Genomic DNA, 23,916 nt, shown 5'->3' on the forward strand with positions numbered 1-23,916 from the left:
GAGGGGCCGCGGAGCGGGGGCGGCGGGGCGGCCCTGGGGATGGGGCACCCCTGGGGACTGAGCCTTCGGGACGCGTTTCAGGTTATTTCCCAAGAGTTCTGGAGTTTTTGCTAATGAGTCGTGGAAGTTTCCCCTCGGTGGTTTGGCCAGGACTGTGACCAGCCCTCGGCTGCCCAGCGGTAACTGGAACCTTTAGGTAAACGCGCGCTTAAACCATAAAATTTGTGAGAAAGTCTTATCTTTAAACAGTGCCTGAAAGAGCAGCGGTAGTAGTGTATTAAATCAAGCAGAGCCGTCTACAAGCGAACACTGTTAATATTTATGCACTGAAATAAGTGTATATTATACACTGTAATACACTAAATCAGTGTAATAAATATACACTGAAATAAGCGACTACAAAATGCAGTTTGTACTTTAAAGTTTAAATGCAACCGCCCAGCCTGTGCCGGTGCCCCGCGCTTCCATCGCTTTTCTCACGAGTCACCCCAGCCCGGGGCACAAACCCCGCTCCTCGGCAGCAATTACAGAGGGCTGCACTAGACTCTGCTTTTGTATTACATAAATATTTGTGTCCATGTCAGTATTTGAGGAAAAGGAATATTAAACTCTTCGTGCGTAATGCCTGCTAAGAATGACAAAGCTCGGAGTAAAGGAGCTCCAGACACCTCAAAATCCCAGGATAACTGGGACTCCAGCCTATCTAATAGCCTGGGAGAGCAGATACTTGGCCTAAAGATAACACAACATTTTTTATGCTCAGCTCTGAATCGCGGGCTGACACCCGGTCAGTCCCTGCCAGGCAGTGGAATTGGCATAATGAAACCCACATTAATACCTCAACTCCAGTGCCTGAATATACATCGAGTTCCCTTGATGTCATTTACTGAAATGGGGGGGAAAAATTAAAAAAGCTGGCAGGTAATTGCCCACCATTTGCTGACGAAGTAACAGGTTGACAACCACTCTCCTGCCGCTGGGAGGAGCAGGGCGAGCTTTGAGGAAAGGTGAGATTCACATTCATGTGCCTGTTTATTTATTCAGAAAGGTGAATTACAAAACGGGGGCGAATTTAGATATTTACTTCTTATCAGAGGAGCAGGGACTATACTTGCTCTCAGTAGCCTGTCATGAAATACCTGTGGGAACTTGCAATAAAGTTCCCAAAGAAACCATACAAAATTTTACTATATTTAACGTGGAAAAATAATTTATCTTGAGGGTTTGCAGATATCTGATGAATTCTCAGATCAACTAACCAATGGTTTGCATATCACAGATGCTTAGTTTGTAGTGGAGATCTGCCAGGTAAATGGGAGTCTCCTGCCTATTAAGTCTACAGCAGTTCACATTCTCCTGTATGACAAAGAATTGTGGGGAATTCACTGATTCTTGGATGTTGTCCCTAAATGTTCTAACCATCTTCAACTATTCCTCAAACTGAGCTTCTTTCCACTCAGTCATTCACAAAGATTATGTCCTTCCTGTAGCTTCAGTGACACAAAAACTTAGTTGCTCATTTTTGCAATTTCTACTTCACACCACCCTCTTGCTACCCTTCCTGTAATTACAGTCCCCTCCTTCCTCGCTCTTTGCTACTCAGATACAGTCCAGTATGCACAGTACACATTCAGCTGTGTTATCTGCTACTTGTCTTATATCCAGTCTTCCTATTCCAGTTTAAACAAATCTCCTCCTATTGAAAAACCTCTTCTTGCATCTGTTTTTCTCCTTAAAGTGCTTTCCCACTAGTTTATATTTTTGTACTTCAAATCCAAACACCCTGTCCTCACTTTAAAGTCCTGTACTTATCAGTGGAATTAAGAATATACAGGGGTCTCAGACACTCATCCCTCCTGAGAATTTTGTCTTGCCTCCTAAGTCCTTTCATTATCTTTACCCACTTTCGTTTTGAACATCGCCTCACTTTGTGGCAGCAGATACTTCATCACAAGCTTCCATCTGGAGTTTTTGTTCTTCACATCAGTGTTCATCATACCCTCAGCTTTTTGATCAGATTATCATCTCTACTGAACACTATCTCAAATACACTCATTGCATAAAAGGTAATTTAAAAGTTATTTTTCCATTAGAGCAAATCTTGCAGTATTTATATATTTTCAGGCAAAAACTTGGGCTGATGCTTTAACCAAGCAACTTAATTCCTGATAATTTGCAATCTCTTCTAATGCACAATCCACAGGGGTGTATTTATGTCATACAATGTCAAGAAGGAAAATACAAGGTGAACATTATCTGGCACCAGACACAAATAAATATGGCACAGCAAAACTGTGTGTATAGTAGCAAGAAAATCACAAAAAAAAAATTTAAACTTTAAATTACTAAAGCACATCTTTATTTTGCAATTAAACAATTAAGATTCACAAGTAAACTATATATATATTTTCAAGTCTGTACCTAGACAACTATTTGTCAACTGAAATTAAATATATCCACAAAATATGCATAACAGCATTTTTTTCACATAATAGAATGAAATTTTACTTAAGACTAAAACAAGACTTGTTAAATGTTAATTAGCATATTTATCCTGGGAACTGCTGGTTTTCGGTAGAAGTTAGTGTATACTTTTAATGGCAAGAATTTTAATTTTATCAAAATGAGGACAAATACATAAGGCCCTTTAAAGCATACAGTAGCTGCAGTAACAAAAGCTGAATTTGTTTTCACATTGTCCAGTGTTGACCAATTTCAAGTTTCCATCGTTTTCCATCAACCGTCCTGGCTGCTTAGCCAAGATGATGCATTTAGGTTGTTGGTTTGTTTTTTCCCTCCCCCTCATGTGCTTTTAAACAAATTTATAGGCAGAAGTCTACTAATGGGAAGAGCCTTTGCATCCCTCCAGTATTAATAAAGATACACAAGAGTTAGTCTAAACAATGCAAAAGCTGTTCAACTCTGAGATGATTTACTCCACACTTGCAGTCCATCATTCAGCAGTATGAAACTGAGATGAAATTTGACAACTGAAATCCACAGCTGGAAATGCAAATTCATTACCAGAAGTAACTGGCAAAAATATTGCCACCATCTGATTGTTAATGATGAACTAAATAATACTCTTCCCTTTGTATTTACACATAGTATAGCACCTGTTACAGAAAAAAAACCCCAAACCTTACACAAACAGCCCTGCCAAATTGACTGGTTAAAATGGGATCACTGGTAAATGAAGCAAACCAAATGGAAAACAAATCTGGATACACTGGATAAGATAAAACCTTTACTCTCTTACCTTAATTTTCCTGTAACATTATTTAGTATGGGTTGTTACTGTGGTGCCCCAATGTACTGAGATAATTGCACTGGATCATTTATAGTCTAGTCCTTGTGGATATATTCTAGTTAAAGAACAAAACAGCTTAACATTAACTGTTTAACCCTTTCACTTATGTCTCAGGCCCCTGGCCTAGGTGCAAAAGGGTGACAACTTCCTTAAACTTTGTTGTGCATTATCTTTAGTTATCAAAATTCAAATAAGTTAAGTAAAAAAAAAAAAAAAAAAAGAATACTGATTTCCAAGTAATTGATCTAATGTTAAAAATAATGTTTAGCAGAAACATTTACAGTAAACATAGCTAATCTGCAGCTAGCTGAGAGAGAGCACATAAATTTACAAGTACCCTGTAAGTTTCTATTTGCACCTTTTTTTTCCTTTTTTTTTTCCCAAATGTAGGCTTCATATTTTTATTAAGACAGGAAAATTGAGATGATAGAATTATCTTATTAATATCTATTTTCTGAAAATCCCTCAGAAACATGTGAACAATCAACAAGAAGTGGCTGGAACAACAGAAAGCATTCGTACCAGGGTGTAAGCCGAATCATCTCTGTACAGAAACCCATTAAGCATCTCTCTCCAAACCCAATTTATTTTGTCCAATAGTTCAGTCAGTAGTAAGCATGACATAAAGTGCTACTATTCAAACATCAAAACACTTTGAAAAAAATTATCCTTTAAAATGTGTAAGCTTGCTAAATATGAAATACCACAACCAACAAGCTGCCAGCCAGTCTGTGAACCATCATTCTTGCTACAGCAGACTAGAATCAGATATTTTAGTGGCTTTTTAAAATAAGGCTACTCATCAAAATGTCTAAATCTTAAAAATTGAATATTTCAGCTTTTTTTTTTAAGAAAGTCATTAATGTCTCCTTTTTACCATTGAAATCTCAATGAGCAAAACATGCCAAAGCCAACAGCCACAACTTACAGCTTATGCACCAGATCAGAACTTGTTGCAGGAGAAGCCTTATGAAAAGATAGACACCTGTGGGAGTAACAAGCACAGAGGTAAAATCCAGTGATAAGGAACTGGCCTTCTTTGCAGACTTCTAAACAAACAAGTGACTAAGTGCAGTGGGATAACAGAGACTGGACAGAACAGTTACACTGAAACAAACCAACCATTTCCTCCTTCTAACAGCTTCCAAATCACCACTAATTATAAATACCTGCATATTCATGCAAGATCCACAGTTAATCAATGAATATGTTTTCACCAGATCTTAATACTGGATCCTAGTGCTAGAAGTAGCAATGGGAAAGAACTTTTTCAGTCTCAAGACAAAAGATGGGTACACTAAAATTGGCAAATACACCCAACCCATCTAACTGGGGACCTGAGATGTGAGCTACAAAAAAGACTGCATCTGATATTAGAGGACATCATTCCTCTACTTGGTGGAAGTCCAAATATGCAAAATTTTCATGTGGACCATAACCAAATCACTCCTTTTATCCTCAGGGCTGAGGGGCTTGCTGATTGCCTGCACAGTGGCTCTACAGTCAAAACTACAGCATATGTACTGGACAACCTTCTTTTGCTTGGAAATTGTAGAGCTTGGTGGATCTGTAGAGCTTTTCATGCTCATGCTAATTCCCTGAGCCACCAAACATCACCCACATACCTGCACACACTGCATAAGCATAAAAATATCACATAATTCAGCTCCACAGCATACCTGGAGCTCCAACATCTCTATGCCAGACCTTCCCTTTGTCAGGTTTCCCTGGGCAGCACAACTGCAGCACATCTGCTGCATTTTGGCCCTTCCACAGGTACCATGAAGCTTTTTGGAAGGTCTCCACGGAAAGTTGCCAACTACACAAGTTCTATAACAACCTCCTCATGTTCCTTAATGTCCCAACTGCTTTCGCACCCTTTCTTTACTAGATGGTGTGCCAGACTATAATCAGATATTCTAGAAGAAGTGTTATTGCTTTATCTATATGGCATTTAAGCTTTTGAGATTTAACAGAGAAATATGGAAGAAATGTCAGCTAGCATTAAATCTAGTGAGAAAAATCCCCAGGTGTTCTCTTTTTCATAACGGGGAGAGAATAGATAAAAATAAAATGCATAAAAGCAGTATTTTACTGCTTAAGACCTACAAGTGATTGAAAATACCAAATGCTTCTAAATTCAGGATAAATGAAATTTTCAGCCCTCAGTTACCTGGGATATCTAATGCAGTATTTCTCAAAGTGGACTGGCTGACAGTCTGTAGGTGGTTTATTAAACAATACCTGTATCTTATTTCATATTTAGCAAAAGTAAAAAATGCTCCCAAAAACCACTTAAAGCCCCCACTAGAGCCCCATGTCTTTCTACTAAAAAACCCCCTTCAAATCCATTTTAAACAAGAGATGGTAGTGGTAGTTTTCAATCTGAACCTAAAAGTAAAACCAAAAATCTTAACATTTTACATTGGCACAAATTTGTCATAATATTGCTCTTATTTACAATGAAAACTACTTTTTTTTTCTTTAACTGGATTTGCATCATGGAAGTGTTAAAAACATACTCTTTTCCACACCCACCCAACATTTTTCCTAATCAAATGGTATGAAAATAATTATTCATAAAATCCAACAGTCATAACACCAATCACATATAGGTCTATAAGTCATTATGTCTGAAAGATACATTCATGTTTTGTACAGCATGAAACATACAAAAACTTCTTTAAAAAACTCTTAAGGATGATACAGATCTTCATAACCCAAAGTAAAATATTAAGCAGTTTTGCTTTTTTGGCCATATAAAAATATTTTAAAGGCCATTTATACCACAACAGGTAGAAAAATTTAAATGACTGATTTATGCTGCAGAAAGACTTCAGTGCTATTCTCTTTCCCAAGCAGTTTTTGGTTACCTTTATCCTGGCTTTGGAGAAGCCAAAAGCCACTGAGTCACTGAGGCCAATTAATTAAGAATAGGTACTTTGTTTCGTGTTTTTTCTCCAGTGTAGCTAGTTAATAAACTACAAGTCAGTGCAGAGGAACATTTTGAGGAGATCTATTATTCTTGCCTGTGTTTGTAATCAAAACAGTACTGACAGATGACCAATACATATCCCACACTTAATTGTGGTATAAATGGGACTTTTGAACTCGAACTGCTATGGCAATTTTACATAAGAATATTTAAATATGTGACATACCAATGCTATATAATGCTGCATAAACTCCATTTCTGATTTCCCTCACGATAACAGGGCAAATGCTGTTTTTGTTTACAACTTAACTATGAAGAAAATTTCTTTCAGTATAATGGATGATTTTTGTTTATTTTTTGGACATTAAGTGCTGAGTTCAATATAACCTTCTAACTAGCCAGTAACTCAGCTAATGACCTTGTCATATGGAAGTTAAAGAATTATAAAAAAAGATTTTTTATTTGTTGAAAATGGCTTAAAATATAACTGAGATTAAAGCTACCATATTACTCTTTTTCAGTTCAGTTCAGATCCAGAGGTTCTTGTAAAATTTATTTTTCACTGAGGGATAACATTGACTTCAGCATCAAATCTAGAAATATAAGTAACAGGGCCACAGCCCTCCTAATATTACTTTGTTTTCTAAAAATATTTAAAACTCTATCTTTCATTTGGCATTGTAGTTCTTGTTCATTACTAAGTCATAAGTCAGGATTTCACGTTGCCTGAATCCCTTTTCATTTAATAGTTCATAGCTGATCTGTTTCAAATGTCCATAGAACGAAGTATATTATACAATATAATTCTTCAATAGTTAAAAATTATTTAGTGTAGAACTTTCCATTTTAATTCTATGCTATATATATAGCTTACAACAAAATTTAATGGATATACATTTTCAGGAAACCAATACAATAAATTAAAACTTTTAAATAGAGGGCACAAAGTTATGCTGTCAGAGGGCAGTCAAATAAGTGACTGTTTTTTTCTTACAGTATATTACACTGGGTACCTTGCTTCTGACTTGGTTTCTCTTATACTAGAAAAATATTTAAAAATGGGGACACCTATGCATCTTCAGAATGAGCTCAGATACTGTATCAGACAGACATTTCTTACAAATCTTCTACCTACTTAAATAAGATGCAACCCATACCAACTGGAACGATTTTGCACAAGCATAACAGAAGGCGACTGGGGTCATTATGAAATTAAAATTAAGTTCTGGGATAACTTCATAGTGTTCTCCTCCCTTCTCCCCTCCAAACAAATAAAAGAAAATAAAAGGCAGACCTGTACGAACATGGCTTGAAATTAACTATGAGGACTGAACAGGTTAGTTAGAAGGTAATGGAATTAAGTCATATCTGATTGTAAGTTCAACTTAATTATCAGTGCTATTAAAGAGTTATGTCTAATTGAGTAAAACAGCTATTCTCAATAAAAGGATAAAATAAGGTATCGGCTTCTAATGACCTACCAGCATTTTGTAGTAAGATGCTAGTAAGTTACTAGTTGGAAGGAATGAAGGAATGTGTCAGATTTTTGATATAATTACAGCACAGCAGCATACAATGCTCATTCATTAAGTTGGCAGAGGTGCTTTTGCTACAGAGAGTAGCACACAGGTACTTGTATAACAAAAGAGGGAATGGTATTTCCATGACCCCTTGTGGTAACGTACTCCAAGCACCAAGGGCCATTTAAAAAATCTGAACCCATTAAGATAAATATGACAGGACAATACCACCCCCATGGAATCATGAGTGCCTTTCACTGGATGTACGCTGTAAGTCTCAAGGCACTTAAGGGGTTAAGACATAATGCATGCACTAGTTCCCATCACATAATCTGAAGTCACACAAATCAGAATACACCAGTGTATGACACACAAGCTGTGCCAAAGAAATGCTGTTTATTTATGTGTTGTTTTTTTTAAATTTTTATTGTTACTATTTTGTACAAGATGCTGGTAAGTGGGCATTATGCAGCTACTGCTGGGTTAACAGATGCCAGCTCTCCTCTAACAACCAGCTGGTCTTTAGTAAGGGTGTAGGACAAAGTGTGCTGCATCAGCAGGCAGTGTGTATCTATCTAGTATTGGCAATATTGCTAATGTTGTAAAAAACAAAACTGTGAGACTCTGTACATAGTAAATAAACCTAGCACTGGAAAAAGACCATGGCTTAGTGTATTTTTTCATTTGTTTTTCATTTTAAGAGACATGGGTGTAAAATAGAGTGAAATAATTCCAAGCCTTGTTTGTAGCAATCAACCAGAAGCGCAGTATATGGCACTACAATGAAATATCGGCGATTACCCTGAACACAATCAGTTCTTTCAGTCCATGGTTTGTTCGGAGCAAATCACGAAAATAAAGTCTTCAAACAGATGAAGGTTAGAAGAGTTTCAGAGACTGATTTTGTTTCAACGTAAAGTGCAACAGTGCTGAAGTTTTCAAAGTCCTTTGTCAATTCTTTGCTGTACTTCACTATCATTTCCTGCAAGCAGTATTATGGCACAAAGAATGTTGCCAGTTCATTATAGAGGACAGGATTCCTCAATTGATACAATGGGTTTTTTGCTCTTTACTTATGCAGTGATGCTTGTAAAGGTTTAATAAATCCTTCTTCATACACCTTCAAAATAGCTTCACATACAAATCTGTACTGACTCTGAAAAGGAAAGTAGATTCAGTAAATTGCAAAGAAAAGTAATTGAAAAATGTCATTTGGAAACAGAAAAGGCCTCTAAGATTTCCCCACCCCATTCTCTTGACAGGCCAAGAACTGTGTTTCAAAGTTAGTTTAGGAAACATAATACAGAAGGAACTTTAGATGAGAGCATTTTCTTTCTCAAAGGAAGAATAGGATGAATGGCCCTTTGAAATATATACCAAAAGTCACACCCAAATCCCCAATACTATTATTACAACATCACCTATTTAGCAATTTTCTGCTCTTTGTTTCCTTGCTGAAATTGCACTGACCTGAGGTTTCCATGCCCTTGGATTTAGAAGCCATAGTTTCAAAGCACTTTTTCATACTTACATTAACTCAGGCATGTTACTGGCACCTCCCTGTCAGAATCTGATTTAAAAGAAATCTTTCATGTTTTAAAAACCTAAACCTCCTGTTTCTTAACATTATATAATGTCTAACTCTTCAAGGCATTGAAGTCTAGCACTTGCATACACAGAGGTGACTAAAAGTTTGTTTTATTCAAATAACAGTTAAAAAACCCGACAGTAATCAAATTAGAATAGAATGAAAACAAACTGAAATAAATGCAAAGTGCCACAACTCACACTGCATCCTGCACAAGGAGTCTATGCTGGTTAGAACTCCAGCGCACCTGCACTGTCAGTGTTGTGGAACAGCCCTCTCTATGCAGCAGTTAGTGATGCCAGATCTTAAGAGATTAACATATGAACACATCTAGCACTAGAAGCCATCATTTGCTATCCTGTCGCGTGTATATGAAACAGTTCATTTCTCTCCTTTGGGGTAAATCTGCGTTTGTCCCCAGCGCGCCGCCAGGGCGGCGGAGCGGGCCGCGCACAGCGCCCCCCCGCGGACAGCGAGCGGCACACACGGGCCCGGCTCCGGCTGCCGGAGGAGGAACGGGAACGGCTGAGGGGCATGGAACATTAAAAAAAACCCAACTCCTTTATTAGGCCTTCTCCCTCCGACGCACTAAACACCTGCTTTTCACTGAAATTTTTTGTTTTCTAATAAAAATTAAGAAACCAGATTATATTGAGCACATACAGTGGGAAAAATGCCGTTAGAACTCTCACCACTGCAACTCCTACCTTCACTAATAACATTTTCTCCCCCTCTACATATGTTAGAGAGACAGCTATCGATCCTGAAGAACTGTCACAAACAGCAAGAGCCATCCTTCGCTATTTTTCATGTATCATCACCTTTCTCATCCTTCCTGTGCTACCTGAATACAACAACTTTTTAGTGAAGCATGAGTACTGGAACATGAATTCAGCAGCACTGAATGACTGATGAACTAGAAATGGAGACACATACATACTTTTTGTCAGCCTTAATACTCTCTGAAGAACAAAAAAATTTTATTCAAATTTTGTTCGAGGAACAGCAGCAGGGACATGAAAATTACTGCAGCAACTACCTTCAAGTAATTGTGATTCAATACTGGATCTAGTGCCTTTTCTCCTTCAAGATGCTTTCTTTCTAAATGCTGTATACTGTGAGTAAAACTACACCAATTACTCATGATTACTCTTCCAAGAAAATAAAAAAAACCTGGAACTATCCAAAGTTTGGAACAACCAAAAATCCAATCTTCTTTTTTTTTTCTTTCTGAAAGACAACACAACTCAAACTTTTCACCCTTTTTAGGTACTTTCTAAAAATGTAAACACTAAACTAAACTGCTTTTAGAGATAAGCAATACCTAACTGATACAATAACAAGTCTCTAAATCTGTTCTAAAACTCTTACAAATCTGAAATATAATACACGAATTATCTCACAAACCCTAAACCTTACAGGTGCACGATAAGTTCTGGTATCTTAAGGTATGAAACCCCCAAAAGAATCCTTTAGTAAGTTACTTTTTTTAGACTAAAAAAAGGTACTTAGGATTGCTTTGATGCATCTCACATGAGATTTAATACACTGATTTTTACAAATATTATTTCTCTGATAACTTCCCTTTAAGTCATTTACAGAGCATAATTAAGGCTTGTTTCCATTACAACTAAGGCATCATAAAATCACTGAATTTCATCACTGAAGTTTTTTCTTGCATACTTTGGTTCTTTCTGTGCTTATCTTTTATACTACTCCCATTCTTAACACCTGGAATTAGGCTCCTCCTTTCTTCTCTGAGTGATTTTTACACTGCTTAAAATTGACCCTTTTTGTCATTATTTGCCAGGTATCCCTGGAACAGCTGCTGCTCTTTTTTCAAGTTTTCTCTGTAGAAATTTAAAGATTTGCTCCTTTCCAATAGCCTTAGAAATTTATTTATACCTGGAGCCAAGGTTACCGCTACACTGGGTAAAGGTGCTCTCTGCATTATGATCAACAAGTGCATTAAAAACCCATCCAGTATGACTGGATCATAGGAAATCATTGTTCTGCAGCCCATAACAGCAGGGATGATACTCACAGGTGTTTGGATCATCATGGCTCTTTGATCTCTCATGGTTCTTACAATATCTAGAGGATAAACAGGCTGATTGCACTCAATGAGACACATTGCTGTCTCCATCGTGATCAGAACCCCTGTCCGGCCAATCCCAGCACTGGAACAGCAACAAAAACACAAAGAGGAAAATGAAATCAAGTGTCTGGAGTACTGCTCATAGTTAAAGACCTTCCTTCTCCTGGATTCTCAGGGTTGACCATTATGGCTCCCATACTGCTGGGGCAGGGATAGAACTGGTTCTGTCTGTGTCTGGAAGCAGCCTCAGCCCTGGCTGAAAAGAGCAAAACCCATCAGTACAGAACTGCCACTCCTTGGAGGAGGAACTGCCTTGGAGGAGGAAGTGCCTCACGCAGCCATTCCTCTGAGCAGAACTGACAGAGATGTCTGGTAAGATCCTGTTACAAACCACACTAACATCTAGGGGATAACAAAACACGAGCGCATGCTGGACACGTTGTGTCAGTTGGACCATTGCTGAAATGATGATTTCTGCAATGTTGGGCCAATAAAATCATATTCATGTCCTTCAAGCAATGCATACCTTCCTATTTCCAAGTAAAAGAACAATTACTAGAAATCTCTGTAGGGTGACAATAAGGATTGTTTTCTTGTTATTAAAAGGAATACATGATAGCAATCCCTTTCAAGAAAAGGAAGTACCATAACATACACATCTCAGAATAGAAAAATTATCAAGAGAGCTTACAGAAAAAATATTTTTTCCTTAAAAATAAAACAAATCTAAAGATTCATCTACTTTGTTTTATGTACACATATGCTTTTCCAGAAGCGGCAAGCCTTAAAGACTGAATATTTAACCTTGAATTCAATGAATAGTTTCAAATCTTTCAATTAATGTTGCATTTTTGAAATGGACAACAAATGTTTCCCCATACTGGAATATAGGAACAAATACATATTTTGAAATGTCAGCATTATCCTAACTCATATAATAAATCAAAGTATTTGCATCTAAAGTGATTAATATAAACATTTCAAACTTTGAAAGTCCCTTGTTCTGATTTTAAAGAGTTACTTCAAATTAAGTCTGGCTAAACTACTATTTAAATCTTTGTCCAGGAGGTGGCATTAAAGCTACTCTATATTTCAGTGATGTCATAAGAATTTTAAGACAAGATGTACATGTGCTGGTTATATAAAATGATTCGGTAATATTTATATTTCTAGAATTTATATGAACAGAACTTAAATGCAGAATGCTTTATCAAATCCAAGCACAAACAAACAGTAACTGTCAAAGAACCTAATGACTCATTTTACAATTTGAAAAGATTCAGAGGGCAACAATGATGGAAAACATGATAATTTCCCTATGACAAACATAAGGTAGGATAGGACTCTTCAGCTTAGAAAAGGCAATCACTGACTGACAGAGTAGAACACTGAGATAGGGCATGAAAATCATGAAGGGCATTGACAGGATGGGTGGTTCCTAGCTCACCTAGAAGAAGAATTAGAAACTGTTCAACAAAAATAGTAAGACCTTGTAAAGATAAAAACAACCACATGACACAGAACAACATCAGAAGCTAGTGGTTTATGCAGCTCAATGTAACAAAAACCTTTCCAACTCCTTAAGGTCTTGGTTGCTTCATAATCTCTGTGGATTTGGACCATTTTGGTTTTAAATTATTGTACAAAATAAAATAATTTTCTATTAGCTACTTGGATTCCTCACACTAAAGTTGGTGGCTTAGTCCTGAAAACAAATTTTGTTGCACTAATGCCCTGTCCTACTATACTGAAGAGGTGTTAAAAATAGACTGCATGCACCATATGGAGGAACACCTGGGCTCCTTCTGCTTGACTCCCTGCTGGAATTTGGTTATACTTCCCAACAGCCACCAAGTTGGGCCAATTAAGTAAATTATGTTCAAATGTGATAATCCATCTCTTTTCTGCTGTGAAACATACATTTTTCATAAAGCTTCAACTGCACATTGAAATTATCAGTTTGGAGCTGAACTGGTGCCTCCTTGAGATGAATGAAACTGTTCCTATTCTCCCATGTTGTTGTTCCGGTGTTTCTGCACTGTTTATATCATAGAGGGTGTATTTGGCTGCCATTTTCACCATCTTTTCACGACCATATTAACCAGAAGTGTATCAATAATGGAAGCTGAGGAGCAGTATCACAGTTAAGACACCGGCATTCTGGTACTAGTTTCCCTAGTCAGTAAGATTCACCCTCACCCGCATAAAACAGAACTTGAGAGCAGAACTAATGAAATACAATTTCTGATACACAAGGTATATTTTTCTTTTTCTTTCATCTCCTTCAATAAATGTCTAGTTGTAGTCTTTAAATTTATTTTATCCCTCAGACTTCTCAGCTTCTCTCTGAAAAGAATGATATACACCTGATTCAAAACCACTGACTCTTTGGGAAGTATTCAGAATTGAGAGATCAAATATTCACAGAACTGTTCCCCAAGAACTGTGATAGCACATGTTCATTCGAAAACAACTCGTATTATTCTAGTTTGCTAATCAGGTATTTTAAAATTATTAAGGTCTTGAAATTCACTAAAGGAATGGAGAATGCTATAACAAAGTATTGCACAAGGAAAACTTACACTTCATGTGTACATAAAGCTCTAAACAACAGTTATTTTAACTCATTACAAAGATAAATTCTTGAGAAAAATGTCTCATCTTAATGTAAGTATCAAAATACCACATAGCCTAAGACCACAGACTTAAGAGAAAATGTCTTTTAACTGATCTTTTAATAAACCACCTGCATTTTCCACTATGGTTCATTTACACATCTACTCTAGAGCTTTGTAGAGTAGGAGCCTATTCCTCATGGTTACCAAGCATCTTTTGCCATTTCCCTGAACTATTATGTAGGTTGTTACCACAAGCATTTAAATTGCAAACAAAACAAAACATCCCAGCAAAATGCCTGAACAGATCAACACATGTTGCTATTCAAAATCTTGCTTAATGAAATGTGATTACCACATTAAATATTTGTTTTATTTCAAAGTTTGAGTTTTCCTGTCATCCCCAAAGCAGATACTATTAAATATTTATTTCAAGAACAAAGAACAGAACAGCTATTTGATGATAAAAAGTTCCCTTTGATGATTTAATAATATTGGAAAAAAATGTGATACCTGCAGTGAACAACAACAGGTTCTTCTCTGCCAGCCCTCTTCTTTCGCACGAGACACACGAAATCGAGGAAATCGCTGGAATCATCAGGAACCCCATGATCAGGCCATGCTATGTACTGGATTTGGGTTAGCTGGCGGCTTTCCTCTTTCTAATCAGAAACATGAAAGTTAATCAAGGGTAATTCAAGTCCCATTAAAAAAAGCACCAAAAACAATAATAAAAAAATCAATAGTACATTTATAGCAACTTGTACCCATAATCAAAGTGGCTTGAGGCAACGAGCAGTGCTTTGTGAGTGCTAACCATCAGTCATTCTCGATTTTACAATTACTTTTTTTTTTCCTTAAAAGTAAAAAAGGAAATCCACAAATGCTTGCATCTTCAACAGGTGAAAAAAATTACAGAGCACATAATAGAAAAGCAGTTAAAGGATACCAACAATCTAACTGAACACTAGATGTACAAGAAGGTGGTCATATTCTTAGCAAACTAAATTTAACAGAATGAGATAGCATCTTACAAGATCAAATGACAGAAGTGGGGTAAGGAGGGGAGATCAGACATAAAAATTTTCCTTCAAACTCTGTGTGAACAGCAGCAGTATTTTGGCTTGATCTGACCCTCCTACACCTAAAAGGCACAATGACTTTGTTTTCCACTCCCTCCCCTCCCTTGCTCTGGTATCACAAATATAATCAATCGGCCTCTGGTTAGGGGAGGGGACAGCCCGGGCAACCAGAATCGAATTTCAAAAGAAGAGGAGCTACTGCACTTTAAATAGCCTTTAGGCATTGAATCATTAACAGAGATTCCACGGCTGATAGTAGATGAGCAATTGTCTCAACAGGACACAGGGCAGGAATTTTAACTGCAAATTGATTAAAAGACAGCTCTATAAAACTGGCTTCTCACCTGGTAACTCAAGCAGTGAGAAATAACTACATGAACTAAATTCCAGATACTCATTTCCAAACATTTCTGACATTGAAATGCTGGCTGGGGAGGCTCTGAAAACTACATATGCCCTGAAAATCATGCAATGCATGTACAAAAAGGTCATTGTTTACATGTAGCCACCACTCCAGATTCATCTTTCAGCCGGGTTTATCTTCCCTCTTCTAGCACATACTGTTCAAGATGGAATTATTAAGAACTATTTGCCTCTACAAAGACTTTTCATCATCAGTGTGATGATGAAACACCTCTAATGTCTCATATGTTCTGAAAACATCAAGGGAATAACAAGTTTCTCAACATTTTTATCACTCTTTTTCTTTAGCCTGGTTATGAAATACACCAATAAAAACTTTTAGGATAAATTATATACCCTTCATGTGATCCAATTAATATGATTATGAAAAATGAATCTCAGTGATATTTTTGCTTATGAAAAGTTTGTTATCATTTTATGGACAGAATTTCTCCTAGGAAAGTACGTGACAGTTAGTTTTCAAGAGGGTTCTATAAATAGAGTCCCATTTACAGGGACATGTCACCAAGTTGAAAAGAAAATCTATGCATGTTTTAGGTAGTATCCAAGGATTCTGCAGAATAATACATGAAAATATATTAAGATTTTACCTCCAGATTAGTCAATGTCATTTCTCGAAAGACATAAGCAGGATTTCCTTCTTCTGAATGGCAGGTAATCTGAAAATTCCCATATGATGAGCTTCCTGATGGCTCTGGCCAGTACTGATGGCATTTAACCTAAGGTCAACACATTTTTAAAGATGCCTGTGTTTAAATTCAGAGTATAATTTTCATTTTCTTTAGTTTTTATACCTTTATTTGTTACAGATTATTTTGATCATTCTGTAAACACTATTTAATTACTTACCAAATAGACTTTGTTACCTAATTACTGTTTATAAAATAAGGTATCATAAAGATTTCCTGTTTCTCTTTCCAAGAGGACACATGCACCAGCTCTTGCAGTTAGTTTAACTGAAGATGGATGCCTTTAACTTCCATTACAATTTTTTTAAGACTTTATCTATAAATATTCCATCTTGACACTTGACTGACAAAGATGCTGCTTTATAAATATTTCTGACCTCCAAAATCCTAATCTGATCTTCTCAAAGTACATTTATATGGGAAAAGAACAAACAAAAAAACCCCGGGAAATACGCAACAAAAAAGTTGCTAAGCCAATGCAGAAAATAAGGGGATGAGGAGGGTGGACTTCAAGGACTCCCAATCAAGTCCTCAAATGTGAATGAAAACTTCAAACACTGTGATTTTCTGAAATATGGTTTGAATGCCTAATTACAGAGGTCATTTCAGCTCAAGTGTACTTTTGCATTTCCAACCCACCTGGCGAATCTTTAAGAGCAGCCAGATTTGCAGACTTCCTGCTCCACTGAGACATCCCGGCATGCAGTGGGATAGTGATGTCAGAAGCCTCATGATCAGCTTTAGAGCAGGGAGTCTGCCTATGGGTATAAGACAGATAAGGCCTTTTATTTCATTATTAAGCAGCTCTCCAAAGAACTCCACAAATATCATTATTGAAGGGGTGGGGGAACCTCAGAGAACTGCTATTGCAAGTCTGTTCTTAGCAGATCTGCAAAGAAAACTCAAAGTAAAAGGGCACTTGTACTGAAATTCCCTCTAATCATGTTTATTTGGGAGCAGGCAGCATCATGCAAACATTGAGTCACTGAAAAATGGTTTAAAACCACTGCAACTTCCCTTCAATTATTTTAATTCTATATAGAGTCCTGACCTCACAGCAAGTATATGGTTAAAAAGTCAGAATATATACAGGCAGCAGAACTACAGTTGGTCAGAACAGCCACAACCCACTATAAATCCATCTTCAAAAGAAATCTTGATATGGAGGAATTCCACTACACTATTATTGCAGACAGTCATTTCTGTCCACACACTTAACCAGCCAGTGCTACTGTGAATGTTCCAGACTAACCCAAGTAACTCTGGAATTACATTGTGTGTATGACCACACTTGATTGTTTTGCCTATCTCCAAAGGACAGAACTACATTAAATCCAAAGCTATTAAGGAGAAACTACAGCTTAAACCAAAACCAAACAAACCACAAAATACACCTGAGGCCTTTTATAGAACCATCCACAATTATTTTTACTAATTTTAACTCTTAATTACTCTATTACTAGTATTCTATTTTAACACATTTTATAAACAAATTAAAGGACAATGATTATTTCACATGATTAAACAAATCTTTATAACAGAATAAGATTTTATGGGAAATTTTAGAGTTCAAGTTTTAAGAAAATCCCTGATAAGACAACCATCCAGGCATGGGATATTAACCCTACAAAGCTGTATTAGGCTGTCTTAAAAATTAATCTCACTACATATCAAAGAAGTACTCTATGAAAACTGATGGAACTTCTTGGAGTTCCTTCATTTGAAGTTTAGAGGAAAAAAGTTCTATGAAGCTAAATTCTAGATGCTTTTTACTTTACAATAAGGAATCAGAGCAGACTGAAAGTATTTGAGAACATACATGAAGAGTTAAGTGCATTTCAGGACTGAACAAAGTTTAACTATTGGCTGTATTCACAACAACAGAAGGTTTAAAATCTAAGACTCATCATTGCAAAAGAACTAGGAATGCACTGCTCTTATGAAAAACAGTTATGAAATGATAGAACAGTTCTGGTTAGAATGGACCTTTAAAGACCATCCAATCCAGCCCCCTGCAATGAGCTCCAACTAGACTCAGCTGCTCTGAGCTCCATCCAACACGACCTTCAGTACTTCCAGAGATGGAAACCACTTCTGGGCAACTTGTGCCAGTATTTCACCACTCACATTGTAAAAATTTCTTCCATATATCTACTCTACCTACACTTTTCTAGTTTAAAACTACTTCCTACTATCCCCTTGACATATTATATGTCATCACAATATATTCCTCTAATCTTTTAAAGGCTAATCACTAATAGTGTTTTAGAAGACTATGGAAGTGGCATTTAAGGAAATGTTTTACTTACTCTGCCCCGTTCTACTTGAGTTGTCAACATCACAACCATGGAAGAGCCTTGCTCCCAAGTCATCTGCCAGAAATCAGGACAAGTGTTCGGTAATGGACCTTGGCAAGCAATGTACTGGTTTATTATTGTGGAAGAAGGGATTTCCATCTAAAAGAAGACAAAGCCATTATCTCAATTCCTACAGCAAATGAAAGTCAGGCATCAGACATTTACAGTTTAGTAACTAATTTTTAAAAAAGCATCCATGACATTAATTCTATTTCTTAAAGGCTAGCAAATATGAATTGGCACAGATAAAAATTCTTTAAGTGTTTCACATGCAAAATTACTACAAAGATTCAAATACACTTTACATATGAACTGACAGTCATGTAGTTGCCATAATGAAGATTAATGGGTGAAAAAAGAAATTACAGAGCAGTTGGCAAATAATTCAGGTGCAGCTATTTCTTGCTCTGTAGCTTTTTGACGCTAGCTTTTAAAACACAGATCTCAGAATTTAGTATCTGGAGTTTTTTTCATTAAAGTAAGTAGCTGTAATTTTTCTGTCACTAACAATGAAAAAAATAAGAAGCAAAAGAAATTGATGCCAAATTAAACTTTACTGTTGTTGAACACAACTGTCAGGAAAGTAATCAGAAAAGAAGAATTAATTGCTCTGGAGAGGGCTGCCTTCAGTTTGCATTTTTTCACATTAAATGCAGAGCTAGACTTTAAACATTTCTGAAAAGATGTGCCACCAAACATTAGGAAGGAAATATATCTACAGGAAATTTCAAATCACCTGACTAGAGGCTTAGTACTCCATCCTGAACTAGATATATAAAAAAGATTTTTTAAATCAATTTTTTCATTGAAAAACTATAGAATAACTTAATGTCAGAAGCACTTCTAAAAAATACTACTCACATTTATATAATTTGCATTGATGTAATCTTCATTACTTTTTAAAATAACCCGTGTAGCATCATCTGAAAATAATTTTAGAAAGATGTTACTTATTTAGTAACTGCAGTAAAATATTTTCAGAGCACATATAGACATAGCAATACTTACAAGGCGAAATGTCTCTGTATCTATTTTTGGAAATGTTTTGAGGTAATCTGGCACAAGACATTGTCATTCCAGGCTTTTTCCTATACAATTGCTAAAATACAAAGCTGATGGTCAGAACACAATAGATGCAATAGTCTCATTATTATATTATTTGCATAAATAGAATTTGTTCTAAAAAGTGGTGCTTTTTAGAACATAAACTATAGAGCAACAGTAGCTTCCACAAACATGAAAATACGTTTAAAAATAAAGCACTATAAATTTAGTTATGCTCTGGGATCACTGAAAATGACCAAGATGTAGCCAAAACTTGGTTAAAAACAAAGCGAACATTAAATTTCAATCTTCCACTAGAACATAAATCGAGAGAAAAAGTTGTATTGTATAGTGGTAAGTGAACTCACTGATATTGACATCCCACTTGGTCATTTGGGGCAAGCAGATTATGTTGTGCACAGGCATCAACCTACACTGCATTTCTTTCAGTTAGAATTTTTGTTTTTTCCCCAGAGGTCCTTCTGTATTCCAATAACTTTAGAGCAAATCCTGGTAACCTTGCACTTTTCCTGTACAAAATTGCTTTTGAGAGGTTTCTGCCCTTTCATGCCTTAGTCATGCATTGCCACAACTCTTGTGCTACAAAAAATATTAGTGAAATGATCCAGATTCAAAAAAAGCAGTTTAAAAAACTTTTACGCATTGAACCTGCTAGGGAGAATAAAACTTATATTAATTTTAAATAACTTAGAAAAAAAATCTGCTCTAAATATAAAAGGAAATTTTACCAAAGTTCTTAAAGAATAGTATATAAAATGTATTTTATAGATATATGTTGCAAAATACAATGCTAGATCTCCATTTGGTGAGGAATTCACAGAATTTGCACTGCTGTGTTTTACAAACCTACTGTTTCCTGCTTTAAGCCACTTGATCTCATGCATTTAAGAGGGATATCACCAAGGCACAAGTCAGAGCTGAAGAAACACCATGGCTATCAGCAGCTTAATGCCCCACAGAAAATGCATTACTGTTCTGAAATACGTCAATAAAAATCAACCATTTATAAAAAACACAGTTACATTAGCCTTTAATATTAGGACAGTGTTTTCCATTGGTTATTTTACCATCCCTCATCAAGAATGGCTATAGAATGTCAACAGCTCAGTGTTACTCAGTTTCTACAGCAACTTAGGTATGGAATGAAGGCCTGAGTACAGAACACCTATTTTGGTAGACATTCTTCAGCCTTCATCTTTATAAAGGTATTTTATTAGCATGTCCCTGATAACCACATGAAGTGTAAGTAATCAATGAAACTATTTATAAAACTAAAACCCAGGATTAGGTATTCTTAATTTGCACATACAATACAGGATTGATTTTTTTCCCTTGGTTATTTTTCTTTTGAGACTGTAAGGCGATTGTTTTCTTAAAGGATGCTGACTGTATTGAAATTTAACTGAAATCTGCTTTGTTTAAAATAATTGCTATCCCAAAAGACGTGGAACTTGCCCCTGGCTCCAGGCAATCCAGTACTCACATCAAACTGAGCCAGGACAGTTCCAGTGATGAGCCCCTCTGCTAACTGAATCATGGACTCCCTCAGAGCGTTATCATCTTGATGGACACCATCAAGGGGAGATTTCTCAGGGATGTACTGAAAATCAGGCTCGCTCTCCAGCTTCTCTTCCACAACATCGTAGACAGCTAGAACAAGAAAAGGTATGAATGCTCTGAAGATGCTGTTTGACTAAAGTTAACTGTAAGTCATTTATTTAAAACAGCACAAACACTGCGTTTCTCCTGTAGAAAAATCCACATTTATTAGCACATTGATTTTAGTCCCCATCAGCAAGGACAGGGAGTCTTTACTGATCATTATAATCCATGATAAAACTATTTTTTTCTTTGGTGTAATAGTAATTTTAAGTGAAAGCCCATCACTGACAGCTAAAATTTTGATCAAAACTCACATTATACCCTGCCTTGTCTGGTATAACTCTCAAATCTCAGATTCTCACATCATGCCTCTGATACCATTATAGCTCCATTTACATTTTACTTACAATTCACTTAGAACTCATTTTAGGCTTCAGTAATTAGGGCAAGATGTGCAGACCACCTGAGAAAATTGCATTTAATACATGGCATTATAAAGCTATCAATGCTCTATGTGTTTCTTGCCTATAAGCTCAGAAATAATATGCATCCTCTGCTACACAAAACAGATATATGCTGCTCAAAAGCCTGTTTTTAAATTATTTTACATCACTACAAAGAAGGAAACTGGCAACTCCTCACTTCTACAACTCACATGTTTTTATCCAGAATACAAAGATAATCAACATGCAAGGGGAAAGCCAGTTTGTTTTAGAAAATGTGCAAACAAGGCTCCTAATTTTGTCTGAAAAGAAAGTAAGCACACAAAAGCTGCAAGAGAACTTATACACAGAATGAGAGCAGATATAAGTGGGGAGTGCAAATTAGTGAAAAACGGAAAAATTTTTATGAGGTGAATGAGGTACTCTGCGAAAGTAATTGCAATTATTCCAATTAAGCATCAATATTTTTCATTCTGCTTTTTCCTCTCCAACTCCACAGCAGTTAGGAGGTGCAGCAGAATTAAATCCAGTGCCCATCTGCTGGCTATGATCCAACAGTGTATTTTGTGAATACACTGCATAAGCATTGATTTAGACTGCATTTTAGCACTTCTACTAAATGTAGAAGTAGAAATGTTACCAGTGGTTTTGTACTGTTTTAAAAATATATGGAAGGATTTTGTATGTATTGACTTCTAATGTCACCTGAACACTGAGTATTTGGTGAGGGGGTTTTTTGTTTGTGTTTGGTTTAAATTTTCCTTAAGAGAACAATAATAACCTTATGAAATACATTCAATATCCACATAGCTTTCTGGACATTTTTATCAATGAGAGCAAGAACAAAATTTAAATTAGCTCTCTCTTAGAAAGATTAGAAATATTTGACGGCTGACTTCTTTATTGTTTTGCAACACTTAGTTACACACAGCTCCTTAGATTATGGGATCAATACACTGTGTTGTTGCAATTCCTTTTCAGGGAAGGGAGTTATTTCTTACATTGGAGGTTAAACACTCCATGCCAGGACACAAAATGGAGGTTAGAAAACGAGAGCAGGGTGTGAATTTTTGTTTTTAATTATGATGTACCAGCCACTCACCATTGGGTCGAACTAGGAGCACAAGTTCCCCTGAGTGTCTCTCACAGCTGGCTTTAATAAACATTACCACTTGGTCGTGGGTATGCTCTGCTATGTCCCTGCCGTTAATCAGGACAACCTGGTCCCCTTCATTCAAACGAGGGACACACAGATCAGCCTGCGAGGTTGAGGGAAAAAACCAAAACAATCTGTAACACCAGCCATTACCAATTTCTTACCTTAAAATAACAACTTAAAGTAACTATACTTGGGCTCTCGAATGCTAACAGCCCTCTTGCTATGGCTGCTGCACTGTATTTAAATGATAAATCCAAGAGTTACACAATCCACAGGCAGTGCCATTCCCATTTGCAGCTGGGAGGTGACTGGCACTGTAATGTGTCTTTCAGCAGCTGTTACTCTACCCCTCAGCTGATGCAGAAAGCTCCTCTGTTTGAATCACCCTTTGTACAGGCAATTAAAAAGCAGGATGTTTTTATCTTTGCAGGGAGGGGAGAAACATGGCAAAACCGTGTCCAAATCAATTTCACAGGCTTAAATGCTTCAGGTCTGAAATACTGCAATGGTAATGGCAAAAAACAATGCACAACTGCCAGTAACCCCAGGGAGAGGAATCAGGTGATAAAAATTCTTATTATAATCACAATCTAAACATCATTGTAGAAAAGAAAGAGCACAAGCCATCACCAACTATCTTCTCCCTATAGAGTGAATGTTTAAAGCCAAAACTTTGCACGTTATTAAATATTTCAGGGATAATAATTAACAAGATACATGAAGAATGATTTGAGCAAACATTTCAATATTTTCAAAAAGTAAAAAATAAAAGAAAAAGGCAAATAAATTGTTAACTTCACTCTAACACCTATCGACAGAGCTGACTCCAGTCAGCTGAATACCAGGTCAGTATTTCTGGCAATAAATTGACAAATATTGTTCCTAGTTTGAAGACACTCTTATAGTCACTAAACATCAGTAACAACACACAATCAGACCTGATGAATGATTCATAATGTCTGGTTTTAATCTACATGTTGGCTTTACTCAGCTACATCTGTCACTGAAGTAAGACATTTGCTATTTTAGT

The 23,916-nt window shown here is 36.4% G+C and overlaps 1 protein-coding gene across 3 annotated transcripts in view; it reads right to left on the reverse strand.

Annotated features, from left to right (window-relative positions):
• Positions 1–2,329: 2,329 nt before the first annotated feature.
• PTPN4 (protein tyrosine phosphatase non-receptor type 4) overlaps positions 2,330–23,916 on the reverse strand; it is a 71,005-nt gene continuing 49,418 nt past the window's right edge. The window contains exons 18-27 of one of the 3 annotated variants that reach the window (XR_004082014.1): positions 22,830–22,986; positions 21,166–21,332; positions 19,626–19,716; positions 19,479–19,540; positions 18,570–18,716; positions 16,900–17,018; positions 16,162–16,290; positions 14,580–14,728; positions 11,398–11,533; positions 2,330–8,921 (exon numbers count right to left, since the gene is read on the reverse strand). Coding sequence is in view for 2 of the 3 variants with exons in the window: in XM_031059036.1 (XP_030914896.1) it covers positions 11,131–11,533; positions 14,580–14,728; positions 16,162–16,290; positions 18,570–18,716; positions 19,479–19,540; positions 19,626–19,716; positions 21,166–21,332; positions 22,830–22,986 (1,305 nt within the window). In the remaining variant the exon portion in view is untranslated. Of the gene's footprint in view, positions 8,922–10,762; positions 11,534–14,579; positions 14,729–16,161; positions 16,291–16,899; positions 17,019–18,569; positions 18,717–19,478; positions 19,541–19,625; positions 19,717–21,165; positions 21,333–22,829; positions 22,987–23,916 lie in introns of those variants that run through there. The other 2 variants (XM_005415772.3, XM_031059036.1) reach the window with 2 other exon arrangements.

The sequence above is a fragment of the Geospiza fortis genome, unplaced genomic scaffold (genome assembly GCF_000277835.1).
Source record: "Geospiza fortis unplaced genomic scaffold, GeoFor_1.0 scaffold112, whole genome shotgun sequence".
NCBI classification, from domain to species: Eukaryota; Metazoa; Chordata; class Aves; order Passeriformes; family Thraupidae; genus Geospiza; species Geospiza fortis.